The following is a 19,592-nucleotide window of genomic DNA, read 5'->3' on the forward strand; positions in this document are numbered from 1 at the left end:
ATGATTTCCAAAATCCATTTAGTTTTCAGTGAGATGAGGAGCAAATACTTGTGTGCTAGTGACCATTATGGTCAGCACTGCAAGATTTCATCAATTTCATCATTTGCTGGGAGATGAGTGGTTGGAGAGCTGCCAGGCAGAGAAGGACCTGGGAGTGATGGTTGATAGTCAGCTGAATATGAGCCAGCAGTGTGCTCAGGTGGCCAAGAAGGCCAACAGCATCCTGGCTTGTATCAGAAACAGTGTGGTCAGCAGGGCTAGGGAGGTGATCGTCCCCCTGTACTCGGCTCTGGTGAGGCTGCACCTTGAGTACTGTGTTTAGTTTTGGGCCCCTCACTACAAGAAGGACATCGAGGTGCTTGAGAGGGTCCAGAGAAGGGCGACGAAGCTGGTGAGGGGCCTGGAGAACAAGTCCTGTGAGGAGCGGCTGAGGGAGCTGGGCTTGTTCAGCCTGGAGAAAAGGAGGCTCAGGGGTGACCTTATTGCTCTCTACAGGTACCTTAAAGGAGGCTGTAGAGAGGTGGGGGTTGGCCTGTTCTCCCACGTGCCTGGTGACAGGATGAGGGGGAATGGGCTTAAGTTGCTCCAGGGGAGTTTTAGGTTGGATCTTAGGAAGAACTTCCTTACCGAAAGGGTTGTTAGACATTGGAACAGGCTGCCTAGGGAAGTGGTGGAGTCACCATCACTGGAAGTCTTCAAAAGATGTTTAGATGTAAAGCTTAGTGATATGGTTTAGTGGGGACTGTTAGCTTTAGGTCAGAGGTTGGACTCAATGATCTTGAGGTCTCTTCCAACCTAGAAATTCTGTGATTCTGTGATCATCCATTATTTCCTTATTATGGTGATATCCTTGAGTTCACATGTGATCTGACTCACACAAGGTGTGAGTTCAGATTTCAAACAGCCACATTTTTAAAAAGTCAGAAACCTGCGTATAGGCTGCAGTTCAGTCCATAACTTATAAAGCAATCTGTGAAATTCTGATTTGGAACCTCATTGGTTTCTGGTCTTTAAGGTCATTTTATTTACTGATCAGAAATCCTGGCGTTGCCTCAACCTGCAGGCTTTCTTTTTTTTTTTCCTACACTTCCCTTTTCTACAGGCTTTTCTTACATTGTTGATAGAGTGCTATCAGTAGTCATTACTACCTTCTCCCTTCCCCGTCACTGTAAAGAGTATGTTAATATCTTCTCCAACTCATTTCCTGAAGTTCCTTTTCTCCATGTTCAGTCTAAATGCATCTGGAGACTTTTAAAAGAATCTTCATCCTTAAAAGGAGAGAGGAGTGAAAATCTTTCTCATCAATTTTTACCACTATTTCCAGAAGTTTCTGATTTTCATAAGTATCATTTCATAAGTATAGATTAATTCTACCTTTCTTCTCTGGATTTCCTAGCTGTGTGTGTGGTCTCCACTCCCTTACACTTGTCCTGTTTATAATCATCTTTGATTTTTTGGTGGGCTACGTACCTGCTGTTTCTGAAAATCCTCCCCTTGTCATCCCTTCATCCAAGACTTCTACATCTGCCTTTAAATCATATACAAATAAATTACATTGGGGTTAAGCAGCTAGGGTCAAATAACTACCAAGTTGTCAATGCCAGCAGCAAGCCAAAGACATATCTTGCCATGTGACAGCAAAGAATCAATCTTTTTCTTTTCTTTTTTTTTTTTACCTTTACAGCTTCAGACCAGAACCTCGGAGCATCCTGAAGTGCCTAATAAAACAAAGAACATGAAAATATATTTCAATTTTTGTTTTTGTTTTGTTTTGTTTATTGATCTGGCTGTTGTTAGTAAAGAGAGAGCTGCAATGCAGACCCAGCAAAGGAATATTGTCCAAGGGTAGCTGTAAGCTTTATTTCTAATTATTTTTTGGAAGGTATCAGATTTTTTTAAAATATCATTTTATATGTATTTTTAATTCCATCTACATTCTATCCACACTCTGTGATTTTCATAGTTACCTTACTGCTTTGCAGTTCAGCTAACATAGTGAGCAGGAGTATGGAATAGAAAAATCTAAATGCTTATCATTTATACTCACATGCTTGCCTGTGACCTTATTGATGACATTTTTTTTTTTTGCCTTGCTAATTATATTCTCTGAGAATTGAGACCTAAATAAGAATTGGTTTTCACTCAAAGTGAAGTTTAAGCTATTAATTATAGAGTGGGCTGAGTTATATTCATGCAGATTGGAATCATTAGAAGCCAGCACCTTTTGGGTGAATATGTTCTTTGTAAAAAATGAAGTTTATTTTCTCTTGTCGCTGCAGATTAAGTTTCTCATTCAGAGATGCTGCTCAGCTAAGTCTTCTTTTTTTTTTTTTTCTTAAGAAAAAGAGTCTGATGGATCTGCATTAGGATTTGGAGCTTATAGCACATCAGAGAACATTGCTGGGGAGAGGCAAAATCAACTAGCGGTGAGGGAATCACGAGAGTGAGGGATATTCCCCTTCTCTGCTTCTGATATGTTGTGGGACCACAGGCAAGTCACTTTGACCAATTAATTACCTTGTCTCTTAAAGACAATCACTTTGCCTTTTACCATGGAGCTTTCATCAAAGCTGTATTTTCCACATAGTATTCCAGCAAAAATAGGGGTAAAGCTGCTAATAATGTACTTTTAGTTTTGTTTTGTTTTCTTTACAGAGCTCAGAGCACTGTAAACCAGTTACTATTTACGATGCTATTCTCCAAAGATGGCTATATTACTTTTATATCAATAGTACAGATAGAACAGTAGTCTGCAAAAGTCCAAGCTGTGTAGTGTGTTTCAGCTTGGGTATGGCTAGAAGGTCATCTGTCAATTCATGACAAAGCTGCTCATCTATTTCTTGTAGTTCACTCTTTGTCTATGACAGGTTCCACATCATTTTATGGTGGCATTCATTCATTTTGTCTAGTCTGCTGTGTCACAATATTTATAAAAAAAAAAAAATTTTTTTTGCATTTGTGCAAATAAAACCCAGTCATGAAATCAACTGTACAGCCAGTACCTCTGACTACAGTGTTTCAGGCAACACTGCTATGTCAATAAAGGATTTGGTGATGTATAGTATCTGCCTGATAAAGCAGAGCTAACGCAAGCCACTACCATAAGTGTAATTATAGCCACAAAATTAAACCTCAGTTGATGTAGCTATTTTTGCCTGGAAGCATGATGATGTGGAATAATTACGCTGGTAAAAGATGTTTTTTGTACATTTGTGGTATAAAATTATGACCACAAAGGAATGTTCTGTTAGTGTAAATTGATATAGCTATTCCAATTTCTAGCATTGACTTGGGTAAAGTAGGCAGTACAGGGGGAATAAAGATGCTGGAGGAACTGCGGAAAAAGTGAGTAAAGTCTCACAGATGTGTGTCTATGTCCTAAGGTAGGTCAAAGTGGGAAAGATCAGAAATAATAGGTAAATAAGGGTAAAAGTTTTTGGTGTGAGGCAGTTCTAAAGGATATAAATATCACAGGAAAATTCATTATTTCAGTCAGTTTATTGTTAGACTTGATGAAATGAGGAATGAAAGAAGTTGCCAAAAAAAAAAAATAGCAAATTGGGTAGACACAACACAAATGTGAGCTGAGGAGCAACAAAAAAGAATCTTTATGTTGGTGTAGTCCCAGAAAATGTGAATTGGTCACTTGGGCTTCTGCTTGTAAAAGAATTTGAGAAGGGTTGAGGCATATTGGTGAGACACTTTCCAACAGTTACAACTATTTGATTGTGTTGATGTTAACTGTCTCTCACTTATGTTAAGGACTTTATGTCATTAACAAGCAATTTTGCAGATGTATGGAAGCACAATCAAATAACCTTGCTTCTAGATATTTGTCCTGTAGGATGGAAATGGGTTTTTCCTCCGTAACTTTTAATGTCTGTTTAAAAAAAAATCCCACATTTACACTTATACCCTTTGTGATCTCTAATGGGAAGTATGTATTTTACTTACCTATGGCATAGGGTAGGTGCAGAACGTTTATGAGATACATGAATTTCCTGTAATTGTACTGAGTGGCAATTATGTACAGCATATTTATTTAAATGTAACCATTCATTTTTGCTAGGGACTTCTGCTGCTGTGCGAGATGCAAGTCCTGCCTCTAAGTCATTCATAGGGCCAGGGGTAGTTTTGGGGAAGTAAATCCAGACAATTTTATTCAGCATTGTGGTTTAACCCCAGCAGGCAGCTGAGCCCCACACAGCCATTCATTTGCTCTCCCCAGGTGGGATGGGGGAGAGCATCAGAAAGGTAAAAGTGCAAAAACTCACGGGTAGAGATAAAGGTGGCTTACTGGGTAAAGCAAAAGCCATGTGTGCAATCAAAGCAAAGCAGGGAATTCATTCATTGCTTCCCATGGGCAGGCAGCCATTTCCAGGAAAGCAGGGCTCATCAATTGGAATATTTCACGAGGAAGACAAATGCCATTACTCTGAACATTCTTCATTCTTTACCCTGGCTTTTCTTGCTGAGCATGTCATTGTATAGTATGGGATGTCCCTTCGGTCAGCCTGGTCACCTGCCAGCCTCTGGTGCACCCCGAGTCTCCCTGCTGGCAGGGCAGCAGGAGACACAGAAAAGTCCTTGGCTCTGTGTGAGCCCTGCTCTGCAACAACTAAAACATTAGTGTGTTACCCCCCCCTCCATTCTTTTCATCATAAATCCAAAACACAGCAACACAGAAGCACCTGTGAAAAAAATTAACTTTATACCAGCCAAAATCATGACATTCAGACTCTCTTTAGGTGGAAAGAAATCACAGAATCACAGAATTGTAGGGGTTGGAAGGAACCTTGAGAGATCATTGGTTCCAACCCCCCTGCCAAAGAAGGTTTCTTAGAGCAGGCTGCCCAGGTAGGCGTCCAGATGGGCCTTGAATATCTCCAGAGAAGGCGACTCCACAACCTCCCTGGGCAGCCTGCTCCAGTGCTCCATCACCCTAACCGTGAAGAAGTTCTTTTGCATGTTGGTGCGGAACTTCCCATGCTTTATCTTGTGGCCATTACCCCTTGTTCTGTCCCCACAAACCACTGAAAAGAGGTTGGCCAAATCCCTGTCTCCCACACCTCAGGTATTTATACGCAGTGATGAGATCCCCTCTCAGTCTTCCTTTCTCCAGGCTGAACAGACCCAGGTCTCTCAGCCTTTCCTCATAGGGAAGGTGCTCCAGGCCCCGTATCATCTTTGTGGCTCTCCACTGGACTCTTTCCAGGAGATCCTTGTCTTTTTTGTACTGGGGAGCCCAGAACTGGACACAGTACTCCAGGTGAGGCCTGACCAGGGCAGAGTAGAGGGAGAGGATCACCTCCCTTGACCTGCTGGACACGCATGCCAGGATCCTGTTGGCCCTCTTGGCCATAAGGGCACGCTGCTGGCTCACGGTCAACCTGTCGTCCACCAGGACCCCCAGGTCCTTCTCCTCAGATCTCCTCTCCAGCAGGTCGTCCCCCAGCCTGTACTGATATGTCCGGTTGTTCCTTCCTAGGTGTAGTACTCTGCACTTGCTCTTACATGTATTAAACCTCATTTGGTTTCTTCCTGCCTAAATACAGTTTACATCTGAATTCTGAGTTTTCCACAGCACTTGAAAAGAATCCTCTTTCTTTCCTTCATGGCCCAGAGAGTTATGAAACAACTATAAGACTGTATAAATATGGAACATCCCTTTTGGCACTCTTGTGTCTGGAGACTTGAAAGAAGCAACATGAATCTAATTGAACATGCACTAGAGTTAGCTTGTTTTGGAGATGAACTTGCCTTTGCAAAAATCAGTGTCATTTTTCACAGCCATTAATTCCAAAGGATTTTTTTTCTTAATGTAAAAATATGTTTAACACTGAAACCCTTAACGATGAAATTATTTTTGCGTTATTCCACATGATTAAAACAAGAAAAGGAAGGTAAAGTTTGAAATGATTTTTGATCCAAGAAATTTTGAGTGGTAAGCTAAAGCTGCATTATCACTCTTGGCATCTTCTCAGTTATAAGTGGGTTAGAAGCTGCTCTGAAGAGGCAGATAAGAATAAGGAACTCCCCTGTCATGGGAAGCTAGTGCATCCTTGACCAGCAGAGTAGTTTTAGGAACCACTCCAGCTGAGTGAGTAGAGGTCTATGTCTGACCTTAGCTGGCATGTGATTTGAGGCAGTGGAAGACTGACTCACAGGTTCTTTTACCATCTTTAAGTGAGTTACACAGGATGAAACCTTTGATTTCTTTGAGAATCAAGGGGCAGCTGTCTTAATGTATATGATTTTCAATCTTATGGTTAATATTTGATTTTCAGAATGGGTATCAAACGTTGCAAGTCATCCTACAGTGATGCATCCATACTTGGTGTACTTGCACTAATTTGGGATTGAAGAATACATTGACAGTCTCAAGATTTGGGAGCACGTACAGTTTGTTTCTCTGTTTCATTGCTGTTCTGTTACAGAACAGAACGGTCAAAGTTACAATCAAGAGATGATTCTTAAGTTGTTTCACAAGAAATCAAACCAGGACCAAACCCCATCAGTTTGCACAGATGTAGATACCAAGCTTTGTTTTTATATTATTCGGTCTGCTTTGCACTGATAATTTATTCCACAAGTGCTTTTAAGAGAAGGAGAGAGGTAGAATAAAATGGGAAATGATATGTAGAGATAACCATTTGTTTTTTTCTCCCCAAATTGTAGTAATTGTACTTTGGGCAGCCATGAGAGTCTTCGCAAGTCAACCACCTGCATTCAGCTTCGGCTACACGTCACCACAAATTTGAAACAAAGTTTGGCTCGAACGGTATGTCTTTTTTTCCTCCACTTTCTTTCAGCATGTCTGAAGGAATAAAATTCCACCAACCCTTTTATGTAGCAACCTGCAGTAATAATCAAAGAGGTTATTTGCTTTCATGAGTATGCATATATTATTGCTGAACTCTAGTTAAAACGTACAGGGAAATCTCTCTGCTTTGCTCCTGTGCTTATATCTAGTATGTCACTGTAGAGAACACACAACTGAAAAAGATGAAAGGCCACCTTTATAGAAATAATCATTTTTATTAGACTTTAATGTTGATAATGATTTCAGTTTGTCAATGAAGTGTTTGTTGGTGGTGATGGTGGTTTTTATTGGACTGTCTCTATATAAATATGACTGGGGAAAACCACTCAAAGTATTGTCTAAAATGAATCATATCTGTATTTTGGTCACTATCACTGAAAACCAACGCAGGCTGATAAAAGCCAGAATCTCAGTGTGTTTGTGCATGTGTAAGATGCCTTAGAACATGTGTGTGTGTCTATACACATGCATACATCCTTAGAGAAAATATTTTTTAATCAGTTTAAAATCAGATACATTTCTATTCAGATCATTTGATATTAAGCAACCTTTCCAACAGATTACTGAGCTTTATTAACCTTGACCTATGGTAATAAATGTGAGCTTTATTCCCAGTGGACCACCTTGAATTACCTCTAACACAAAGTTTTCAGTAGGGCATAAACTTTGATGTTCTGGGCAGTGTTCACCGGCAGTGTGTTGACGCTCTTCACAGATGCCTTTGTATAGGTATGCTATCAAACTAGGTCTGTCAAAATATGGGTCAGGTGACACATTTCTGACAAAAAAGAATAGGGATGTTCATTTCATTTCTGCTGTGTTACCATAAGTAACATCAAGTTCAATATAACATTATCATATGAAGCACTAAGAGAGGAATATAGTAAGGCCAAACATTTTTTTTTTCTGCTTAACATCTCAACTATTCTACAGATAAAAGCAGAATAATCCCATGGTAGTTGGTACAGCTATGACTTAATTTATTGACACTCTTCACTGCTAATATTATTCATTTATGTGTTCTTAAGAAAACCTTGATTCTTCTTGGTGTAGCATTGTTCAAAATAAAGTAATATGAATAAGCACAGAAGTTTTCATCACCAGGTCACTTCTTCAAAAATAATTCAGATCAATGAATTGCCAAATACTTGCTCTCAGTCTAGAGTGAGTGAGTGAATTGATGTCTTCAGAAGGGAGTGAGTAAGCATCTCTCTCGTGTTTATTTTCACCTTATCCCCATATTGCAGCAGCAAAAATAACATCTAGAGATCTTTGGAATGAGCATTGTCTTGGGAAATTATCTGTGATACCTTGCTGTCATTTGACTGTTGTTGAGATCAAGGCAGGGATCAGTGTAATTTCCACTGTCTAGATTAACCAGACAATGAGCTTAGATGGTGGTTATAGTCCTTTTTGGTTTAAAATATATGACAATGCATCCTGTGTTAAGAGATGGGAAAACTTTTTTCTGTACAGCAGAAAGAAAGATGGGCTTGAGAAGAGTGAAGTAATGGTGATTAGATACAATTATGGACATGCCTAAGTGTATGTAATGGTAGAAAGGTCATTTACGTCTTTTAGGTCATCACCTCTGTTAAATGGAATATTATATTACAAGCCCTTCTGCTGGGCAGCTACAATTTCCAATGTTTTCTGTGTGAGAATTAAGTGACATAAATTAGAAGTTTGATACACGGTCATTTTGCCACTTATATGCATACAGAATGTGCTGAAGGTATTTTTTACACTAACATACTGAAAAGAGGGAGCCTCAGACAACTCACCAGCAATCCCTTCAAACTTGTGAGCCAATGACTGGGTCTCTACAAGATACTCTGTCTTCAATTAAAAGCAAAAAAAAAAACAAAAAAACAAAAAAAAAAAAAAAAAAAAAAAAAAACAAGAAGGAGCAAATGAAATTATTTGCTTTTGAGCATGATGATATGTACAGGGTTCTCTTCTGAGACTTAAAATCTTGCTTGTGTGCTAAGAAAGCAAAACACTATACCAACACCATCTGGAGACTGCCTTCATAATAATTGTTGCTGATGTTACACTGTTGAAATCGGGATGCGTATTTTAAAATATATGTCTGTATATGCAAATAGGTATTATTTCACTATTAATCTTAATAACCAATATAAGTGGATGCTTATAAGCAATGTGCAATTTATTTTTAAGCTAGAAAATGTATAAACTTTGGCCAGTAACCATTTGAAATTCTTTTATAAATTCAGCTGAAAAGCATTTTTAAGGTGAATATTTGCTTGCTTTCATTTTATGCGGAGCTGACTTTCCATTTTATGATGTATTAAGAAAAAGTAAATTGTCTTGAACTGAGCAGTCAAAGCAAGAAATTTGTCCTTGGGCATTACTTGGAATCACAGGCTTTTCATCCAAAGGATGACCTTTAGTTTAAATTTGTTTGCTTGTTTTACAGTCATGAGATTTACAGTCTTAACACTCAAACAAAACTCATTTAAGACACGAATCTTCAAGATGCCAGATTCCTACTCAACTTTCAAATAGAGCTTATAAAGCATAAGGTTATATTATTGATATTATAGAAACATATTGAAGCCCAATTTTATTCCACATAAACAAAGAGCTTCTCTTGACAGCAGTGGGAAATTCTGCACCTTGTAGATTTATTTTCCACATGTTGAAATCTTGTGAATTAAAATGAATGTGGAGAAAATCCAATGTTCTCTTGTCAAATGATGGCCCAGTATCCATGGGTTACAATACTCTGAATAATGAGTGCTAGATTTGTTTTCACTCCATATCTCTCCTATTCAGTATTTTATCCTAGCTGGTCTCCAAGAGACAACCCTTAAGCAGGACCTCCATAAGTTGCAGTGGGTCACAAATGTTAACTTCCTGGTGTCTGGGGGATGTTTAAGAAGAGATGTACAGTGGGATAGCATAGAAGCAGAAAAATTTATCCAGATACCATTTCCAGAGAGTGCTCTGTCTATTTAAGAGACTCATTTCTTCAGAGCTGTCCCCAAATCCTTATTGTCCATGTAAAGCATAAATCTTTCCAGGAAAGAGTCAGCAAAGAATTCTTACAGATTTCTAATGAAAGTCTCACTTGTTTCCAGAAAGGAATTGATAGGCTAAAAACAGCCAGCACATGATACTTCCTGAAAGTTCAAAAATATATTTATTTTCATATACACCAGTGTTACTGGTGTTAATGTTTTACCAGATGTAATGAGTTGTGTGAACAGTCAAAGCATAAGCTGAGAAAAGTGAAGTCAGTGCTTCATCACAAGTAGGATTTTTTCCATTATCTACATGTTTGCATCTTTTTAGACAGACAATGTACTACCTCAGATAGAATGGAGCCATTTCCTTGTGTTTAAGTATCCCTTGAAATTGTGCTACTGTAAAATGCTTCATGTCCTATTAATATGTTCAAAGTCTTTTTCATCTCTGTTGAAGTTTGACAGGTCTAAATGAGGATTAATATACAGAAATGCATTGTGGAGGTCTGGAGTAGAGACTGAGCAGCTCCTGACATTTCACATTTGGAAATAGTTACAATTACCACATAGAATGATCATGAGCAAACAAACAAAAATAGTCTTTCAAGCATTATTTCAGGCAGGTAACAAGCTTGGAAGACAAACTAGCAGTGTTCAGGCCATTAGAAAATATTTATTGTTGCAACGGATTTGTGGAACTGTAATTAATAATGTACAATAGGGTTTAACAAGGAAGGGTGACATCTTAAGATTTGTTCAAGTGAATTATTGATCACTACTTTATGATAACTGACACAGCTGTGAAAACTTCAGGCCATGAAGTTACTTCAGGCTACTAATAATAGCAAAGAATGTGAACAACTCTTGAGCTGGCATAAGTCATAGACCAAAAGTTTTCCTCCAGCTCCAGGGCGTGCCTGTGACAGAGTACTCATATCAGAAAGTGTTCTGCTTGTGTTCTGCTGGGGCACCACCAGCAGATCTGTCAGGACAAGATAAAACCCAACAGAGTAGACACGTCCTATGGTGCACTGCAAGCTACAGTATTTCCTTTTGCTCTGGACCCAACCTCATAGATTTCTCTGGATGTGTGAAGACCTGCTCTTCCACACTAAACTCCAGAACCTGAGGTAGTCTACGCAGAGCTCGCAAATTCAATTCTGTTGTTATTGTTGTTTTTCTCTGGAGCTTGCAGCTCTGGTGGTTGTAAAATGTATTTGAATGTCACAGGTTTAAAGGCAATTTAAAAAAAAAATAAATTTTCCTCCCTTAGAATTCATATAAAAATATGGGAAGGTAATGTGTTTTCTTTAAAGACATAAACGTTGAGACTTTTAAGATGCAATAAAGCTTTCCTGATCCATCTTATGTATATCTGCAACTACTGTTTAATTTTGTTAGTTAATCTGTGCTTACTCTTGGGGAGAATTTGACCTGTGATCTGCAGGATCCTTCAGAATGTTGAACTTCGGAATATGTTACTTTATAGAAATCTCCATTAACATTGTAATTTAACTAATATCACAAAAGCATATTCATAACTTGACAGCCTTCTATATAATAATCTCCCATATGTATTTAGGTACTAAATAATATCATTACACCCACGTTTCTGCCACAGACCATTAGATCCCCTAAAGCTTTTGGCTCAAATCAATCACGTATCTGCTTTCTCTCTGAGCTTCAGGGCTCCCTCTGTTCAGTCTGTGTTATATTTTTTCCAAGCTTATCCCTCCCTGTCCTCTAGTCTTTGCAATGTATGAGAGCAAGGAGGAAGTTTGTTATTTCTCAGTCTTGATCAGTATCTCCAGCCTCGTCGATCACTCAGTTCAGATGTGCTGTGCTTTTTGTAAGATCTCCAAAGGTAATAGTGTGACAGATAAGCATGCAGTGACATTATAAAAATGCAGAGTAGATTTTGCTGAATATGTACACCACTCATCTGTAGAATAACAATACTTTTTTAAAAAAAAAATGGAGTATCATTTCCTGAGAGTCAAGATGCATATGATTTGCCTATTGTTCTGTGTAGAAGTAGCAAATACAAATCACATTAGAGAATGCAACAATTGAGTATTTGGAGTTAACTTCGTTCCCGGAATAGGAAGGTAGCACTACGGAGTATTCTCAAGGCCCAAGATGTTACACCAGTCCTCTAACATGCATTTAAGTAGCCTAATAGCTATTAGAGATAAGAGCCTCCAAACCTCTGTGTAGGTAAGGGCAAAAGACAGTTTTGACTAGTAAGCAAGAAGTGCAGTTACTAGGTCAGAGCTCTGCACAGTGCAATTAGTGCTGCACTCAGGAAGATGGTACACATAAGCTATTTGTGCATGTCTTGCAATCATATTTGTAGGAACATTTCTGTGAGGTTCAGAGGCAGATCCTGAAATCAGCTGAGAGACTGTCTATTCCCAGATGCATCCTGTTCCCTAACCCCCAGATACTTACCCTGTCTTATCCCCTGTAAAAATTTAACTCTTTCACATTACTACACTGAGATCAGCAACACAGGTGTTTGCATATGATTAAATACCAAGACAAAGTGCAGCTTAGAGCTTAGGTCCAAGCATGTACATTTGAGGTTTAATACATGAGAATGTTTTTCTTACCTTCACCCCCTTCTTCATATGTTTAATTCATCTTCAACTTATTGCTACTATGTGATAAAACAGATAGTAACACTCCAGATGGAACTTCTTTGCAGCACATCTGTAAAATATCTAGCTTAGATCATGCTATTTAAATGGTACTATTACTAAATGTTTACATAGCAATCTAAAGCAGAATTTATGTGAATTTATCCATATTGAGCTTTCCACCACTAGATGCCTCTAAGCTGTTTCTGTTTTCTTATATAATTCTTCTCTCCCTCACCCCTCCCAAAGTTATATTTGTTCATAACTATTATTCCTTTGTAATCCAAGACCAGTGAATTTGGGGTCATGCTTGTCACAAGCTTTTCAGTAACTTTCCTCTGTGTGTTACAGGGATCTGGGCTCAATCACAAGTCAAAGAAAGGTCAGGTTTTTCAGGATATGGTGGTGGCCTGATACACTGGCAATATAAGTCTGGCATGGGCTGAGCTGCCTATCTGTACATCAGAGGGAAACAAATCTGTGGGGCTGGAGGAGAGAGTACATCTGAAGAGAAACAGGTTTGTTCAGCAGAATGTGTCAAGGCGAATTCACAGAATTGTTCAGTACAAGCTGGTGTAATATCAGAGAGCTACCAAATAAAATCTCCTGAAAAAACAATGTATCCCGTAAGGAAGGAGTTCCTGAAACAACAGGAACTTGGAACAACAGGACTTTGGAAAATACCAAGCAAATCTGTCTAATGTACATTCTTCCTGTCATAATATTATACCTCATTATATACTTCTCTTCTACAGTACGAGGATGACCAAAGACAGTTCAGTGTGAATCAGCTGTTAGAATATACTTGTGCTTGGAGACTGACTCGGTAAGAACACTGGTATTTAATAGGATTTCTAATTGTAATTGTTTGTATTGATAGTGAGCCTCCTGAGCTCAAAAGACAATTCCAAGACCTGCTGGGTACAGGAATGATACCAAAGGGAAAGAAAATTGATATGGTGTTTTAAGACTCTTCTTTTCAGACCTTATTGGTTGCTTAGCAAAAATCTATAATTGTATATAGATCTACCCAGTTCCCACCCTTTCATGTTGTTGAAGAGGTTTCATGTTTCTCTAAGTTTCCCAGGATTAGAGGAACCGTAATAATCAAGTGTGTGTTGCTCTGACAGAGAGAATGTTTAAGAGTAAATACTGTAAAAATAATTTACTTTTCATTATCCTTGTGGTTTTTCAGTTCAGTCAAATTTTGTTTTATTTTTTATTGGGGCTAGCTATAACAGATTTTTAACTTAGTACACAAAGTGTGTCTGACTCTAAATCTAACCTGCCATGGATAAGCAATAAATAAGATAGATTCCTCATTCAACTTTCATTATGTTCCATTTCAAGCACTTAGAAAGAAGTGCTGTTTAATGCTTTTTGTAATGTTTTTCATCAATGTGTCATAAAGTACTTTGCCAAGGAAGCTAGATGCCACACCTGTCATTTAGCAGATGGAGGAGAAACAGAGAGGTTGTGAGTTGTTCAAGGAGAATGTCTGGTGCTTATTGAGGACCCATCTGCTTTCCTAGGAGCATGGCTCAAATTTTCATTCTGGTCGTTGTAGAGAGATCAAACTAATCATACAGTCTATATATACACCACTTATTCACTGTTTTATTTCTTATGATGTAAATTGTGTGGCCTTTTTCATTGCAAGGAGAGTCTTCAGAAGGGATATGTGATAAAAGATGTTGAGTTGCAAAACTCCTCAAGATTTCCTTTGATGCTGTAGGGCAATGAATAACTGATAGCATGGGCAATAAATACGTTCTTCAACCACAAGTTCAGTAAGTATTGAAAAAGTAGAAGCATGAGCTGTCATAGATTGCTCTTTTCTGCTTGTCCCATTCGTTGTTCATGGGTGGGGAAAAATAATTTTCCAGCAGTGGTGACCCAGAATGATCTGCAGTCAGGCCCTGTGCTGTCAACTACATTTCTAACTCAACTGGAAAAAAAAAAAAAGGGGGGGGGGGGAGTAATATCTAAGTAACAAAAGTTTGCTGACCATAATGTGCACAACTGCTTGTGATGATCTGTAGAAGGATTTTACAGTTTTAAGTCAACCATGTGATAAAATGGAAGATGAAATTTTGAGATGATAAATGTAGATGGGAGGAAAGAGTCTTAAATTCATGTATGAAATGCATAGGCTCCAAGTTGAATTTTACCACCAGGAATGAGAAGTTCAGTTTATAATAAATAGTTCTGAATGTCAGTTTGGTGCACAGTGGTTGCAAATAAGATAAAAGCAAATGTTGGGAATTATAAAAGGAATAAAAACAAGAACGACAAAAACAAATATTATGTCACAGGATCAGTGTAGGGTATTTGTTTACCTTGAATACTGCTGGCAGCTCTGATTCTTCCATTTCAAATATGATGTAGTAGAACTTCAGTGAAGAGAAGGGCAGTAAAGATTCTAAGAGGTATGAAATGCCTTCCATATGAGAAACAAATAAAAGACAATATACTGATAAAGACATAAAAAATCCTGATGTCTTTATCCAGAGAAAGAGATGAAAGATAGGTATTTTTTTAGATGTAAAGTATATATGAAATTGAGGAGCACAGAAAATGTGCATAGGAAAGGATCATTTACTGAATGTTCCAATGCAAGTATAAAGGAACATGAAGTGCAAGTAGCACATTCAAAATGGTCAAGAATAGGCATTTCTTTCTATAAGATCTAATGAAGTTATGTCTGGGCACAGTCCAGGTTACCCACGACTGTGACCAGACTGTTTCTTCGTATCTCCAAGGATGGAGGTTCCACAGGCTTGCTGGTCAACCTGTGCCAATGCTCAGTCACCCTCAAAATGCAATAGTGTTTCTTTGTGTTCAGGTGGTACCTCTTCTGTTCCAGTTTGTGTCCATTGCCTCTTGTCCTCTCACTGGGTACTGCTGAAAAGAGGCTGGCTTCGCCTTTTTGCACCCTCCTTTTGGATATTTATATGCATAGATGAAATCTCCTCTCAGCCTTCTTTCCTCTAGACTAAACAGTCCCAGCTCTTTACACCTTTCTCCACATGAGATATGCTTCAATCCCTTGAACATCTTTGGGGCCCTTTATTGAAATCTCTCCAGTATGTCTACCTCTCTCTTATACTGGGGAGCCCAGAATTGGATGTGATACTCCCATTGTGGCCTCACCAGTGCTGAATGGAGGGAAAAGATCACTTTCCTCAACTTGCTGGCAATACTTTGCCTAATGCAGCCCAGGATACTAATTAGATATTTTTTCCCCCTGCAAGGACGTATTACTGAGTCATGTTCAGCTCAATGATGTCCATGAGGACCCCAAGGTCCTTTTCTGCAAAGCTGCTTTCTGGACAGTCAGCTTCCAGCATATATTGATACATGGAGCTCTTCCTTCCCAGATGAAGAACTTAGCAGAGAAGAAAAAAAGAATTAACTGGAACCTTACTTTTTTTAATCAGATTTGCTCTCACAGGCAAATGTGAACAACTAAAACCAGCAGCCCCTACATTGCTTCACTCACTGACTTTCACTCACTGGCTTGAAAATTAAACACAACGTAAATTGTGAGTGCATCAGCAGAACTACAGTCCACAGTACCAGAACTGAATTTGGCCCATAGTCACCAACATTGAGGTGCTATAACGTGATGGCTAGTCTGATCCACGCATTTAGGCAAAACTCAGCTAGGCAGCATGGTTGTCAGTGGTCTTTTAGAAAGGAAACCCAGTGCCATCCCACAGTAGGTACTGCTGCCAGGAAAATGGAAAAACTAATGCTGTTAAGTATATGCTATATTTGACCATCTCCTTCTTCCCATATAGACCAGTCAGGAGCCAAGACTAACTCTCCAAAATTTTTCATACTTTTATTTGTTTTTATTTTCTTTTCAAAGCCTTGCTAAAAAATATCCAAATTTTTCTTTAGTATCAAAAAAACACTGAATGATCACTGGCTGGCATATTTCTGCATAATTCATATTTCTGTTATCATATTTCTGCACAGCTGTAAAAGATGTTAAAGTATTTGGTATATATTATAGTAACATGACTATTATTAGTTATCTAGTAGCTGAAGATTCAGGATAACAGTTAGAGGTACCTTGGTCATCTTGTTGCATGTTGTTTTTGTTTTTTTTTTCTGAAATTTTTATGTAAAATTATGACTACTTTATACATATATTTATCTATACAAAATTCTCTAGGGTAGAATCAACTGATGGAAAATACGGGTTCATTTGTTTGTTCGTTTTTTAGTTAGTCGGCTAAGCATGCTAGTAAGCATGCTTAACTGTGTGCATCAAGGCAATAGGGCAAGCTTACATGTCCAAAAGTACTTCTGAGCTGGGTAATGGTATGAAAAAGATGTTATGCCTGCAGACCTCGTCAAAGCAAAGCAACAACTTGTATTAGCTATGATTTAACAGGATTACAGGAGGAATTGCCAGGCAGCTTCTCAATGCTCAAACTGCCTGGCTAGATAAGGCTAGTGCAGATTGCAAAAAAAAAAAAAAAAAAAGCCATCTGTAGGAGAAGGTGAACAGTAGGCATGTACAGGGAAATGCACTCTGGTATTACCACAAGGAAGGTCTACCTGATTATTTATTATTATTATTATTCTGTGTGACAATTTCAGTGAAATTTCCTCCTCTTTCCTCCTCTTAGCATATGATATATGGTGAAAATCTAGTGACATACTGTACAACCTATACTTTGGACCATAGTTGCAACCCTAAGCTCTGATTGCTGTAAGCCTAGCTTAGGTACATAAGGACTCACACGGTTCCTCTGTAAACAATATTCTGCTTGCTCTGAAGTAATCAAAATACTTTGATGACTTTCAGCTACCAGTCCACAATGCTGAGGAAGTTCCCTCTAATCCTTCTAATGAGAGTGAACCCTAGTAGAAAGGGAATGTGGGACATAAAGGAGAGGGAAAAGTGCGAGCGAGAAAGTGACATTTTAACAAAAAACAGAACCAAAATAAACAAGTACAAAATAAAACCCCAAAGAAGGCATGTAAATTGAAGATTCCACTTTTCCATAAAAGCACACGTATACTTTAACTAGTATACCTAGTACTGTCAAGGTCTTACAGTATCCAGTTATCAGTGAGTAGGCTGGGCAGGATGTGTAAGTGGGAATTAAGGTTTTCCTATCATTTTCTGAAGACTTGACCCTATAGATGTAGTTGTCAAAGGAAAAAGAAAGTGTATTCATTTATGCAGTAACTTTAGCCATATGCACATTTTTAAATGGCAAATAAAATTTCACTGTGCTTAAAATACAGTGTGATTATGATTAGAAACAGAAAATGACACAAATATTTCTTAAAAAGCAAAACTGGCTCTGGTTATGTTATGGATAGCACTTGGAACCTATGGTTCTAAAATGGTAAGATTTACAGCTGAAACATCAGTCCTGCAGTTCAAAAACTGCAGTTCAGAAAGGCCTGTGCTCTTCTCTTGTTCATAACCCTACAACATTTAATGAAGCTTTGCTGAGGCACAGCAGTCTGTCTGCACAAAATTTGTGGCAACCTGTGTAGTTTGACAAAGGTATGGGACTACAGTGTGGCAGATGTCTCCCACTGAGTTAAACCAGTTTTCAGGATTTAATTGAATGACAATGTAAAATCAACTCACAGCTGTGGTAATAGTATGGAAAAGGCAGTTGCTGAAATGGTTTGAGCATGTAAACTTTAGAACTGTAAGCAAATAAAGTTTAACAAAATCTGTAACAATTATGCCCCTTTTTATAATACACATTTTTATACTTTTGGCTTGTATGGGCTTTTGAAATGTAGAGCATTTTCAGATGTTTTGGAGATGTTTGCCTGTTTCTCTGCAGCTTTACAGCCTGAAGTGATTGAGAAACAAGGCATCGTAGCATATACTTAAGTCCATCTTTCAAGGTAATGTGTAAGCACATGCTTAATCTTAGAGAAATAACTGGGATTTAGAGTTAAATAAACATTTAACTAGGAAATCACTTCGGTAGTTCTTTCACTTGTGAAACTTGTATCCTCCAGCTAAAAGAGGACTTCTACATCTACACTCTGTGGCAAGTGGCTACTGAAGAGCCACAGAGAACCAGGCTCACGAATACCAAATGCTTACGCGTTTGTCCTTATTTTATATCAACATTAAAATCCCTGCTAGTTAAACTATTTTTGATTTATAGAATGGGGAGGAAAAAAAAAATATTCTCTTTATCCGACTGCTATTAATTTGATGTTGTTCTCTTTTTTCTCCAATTTCCAGACTGAACCTTGTCTCAGTTATTATGAAATATAGAGATCAAGTGGAGCATCTATTGCAAAATGAGGTATTTGTTCTCACTCCGTTATACCAGAAAAGCATTAACTTCAATTTGAAAGGTATCTGATTATTAATCTGTCTCAAATGTAATTAAAGAGGACTTTTAATTAAGGCTGCTCAACCTGACTTTGGAAGGGTATAAATTCTATTAACAAGACTTGAGATTAAGAAGAATGTGCTACAAAGGTAAAATATCAGAGATGACTGTTTCTAAGCATCAGGGAATCTGTAAATAAAATAGTATCACTGGGTTGACAGTATAATATTTTGAATTAGTAGAGGTATAATATACATGGTACCTGCAAAACTTGTCCTTGCAAACTTTTTTTGCAAACTCACGGGCAAGTATCTACATATTTAGGATATATATATATCCATATATATATATACATATATATATATATATTCAAACTTGAGACTGCAGAATTAGGTTTAGGCAGAAAAAAAAAACAACTTATAAGGGCTTTTTCTAAAGTATTGTGGGCTGCCAGTTGAATATTACATCCCTGAAGGAAATCTTAGTTTTAACTAATGTTTTAGGCAGCATTTAAACCTAAAGGCCAAATGCATATTTGAGTGGTAGCCTGGAAGAAAACAAATATCTACTTTATCTGAGTTTCAGGTTGTTATACTAACTGAATTTCAAAGGTTTGTACTGGAAAGAAATGAGTTTTAACTCCTTACACTGAGGTGTGGATTTTTTTTGAAAAATATGTTAAAACCTAAAATTACTGTTTCATTTAAGAAATGTCATTTGTACTGGTCCAATTTTTAATATTTCTGGATGTTCTTAATTCATGGGCATTGCTATTTTGAATAGTCAGAAAACATATAAATGTACA

The 19,592-nt window shown here is 37.9% G+C and overlaps 1 protein-coding gene across 3 annotated transcripts in view; it reads left to right on the forward strand.

Moving 5' to 3' along the window:
• Positions 1-19,592, forward strand: part of PIK3C2G (phosphatidylinositol-4-phosphate 3-kinase catalytic subunit type 2 gamma) — a 212,515-nt gene that overhangs the window by 21,190 nt on the left and 171,733 nt on the right. For all 3 annotated transcript variants that reach the window (XM_038172920.2, XM_038172918.2, XM_038172919.2), the window contains exons 6-8: positions 6,679-6,781; positions 13,208-13,278; positions 18,694-18,757. In XM_038172920.2, coding sequence (XP_038028848.1) covers positions 6,679-6,781; positions 13,208-13,278; positions 18,694-18,757 — 238 coding nt within the window. The remainder of the gene's footprint in view (positions 1-6,678; positions 6,782-13,207; positions 13,279-18,693; positions 18,758-19,592) is intronic.

Source organism: Anas platyrhynchos, chromosome 1, assembly GCF_047663525.1.
Source record: "Anas platyrhynchos isolate ZD024472 breed Pekin duck chromosome 1, IASCAAS_PekinDuck_T2T, whole genome shotgun sequence".
Taxonomy (NCBI): Eukaryota; Metazoa; Chordata; class Aves; order Anseriformes; family Anatidae; genus Anas; species Anas platyrhynchos.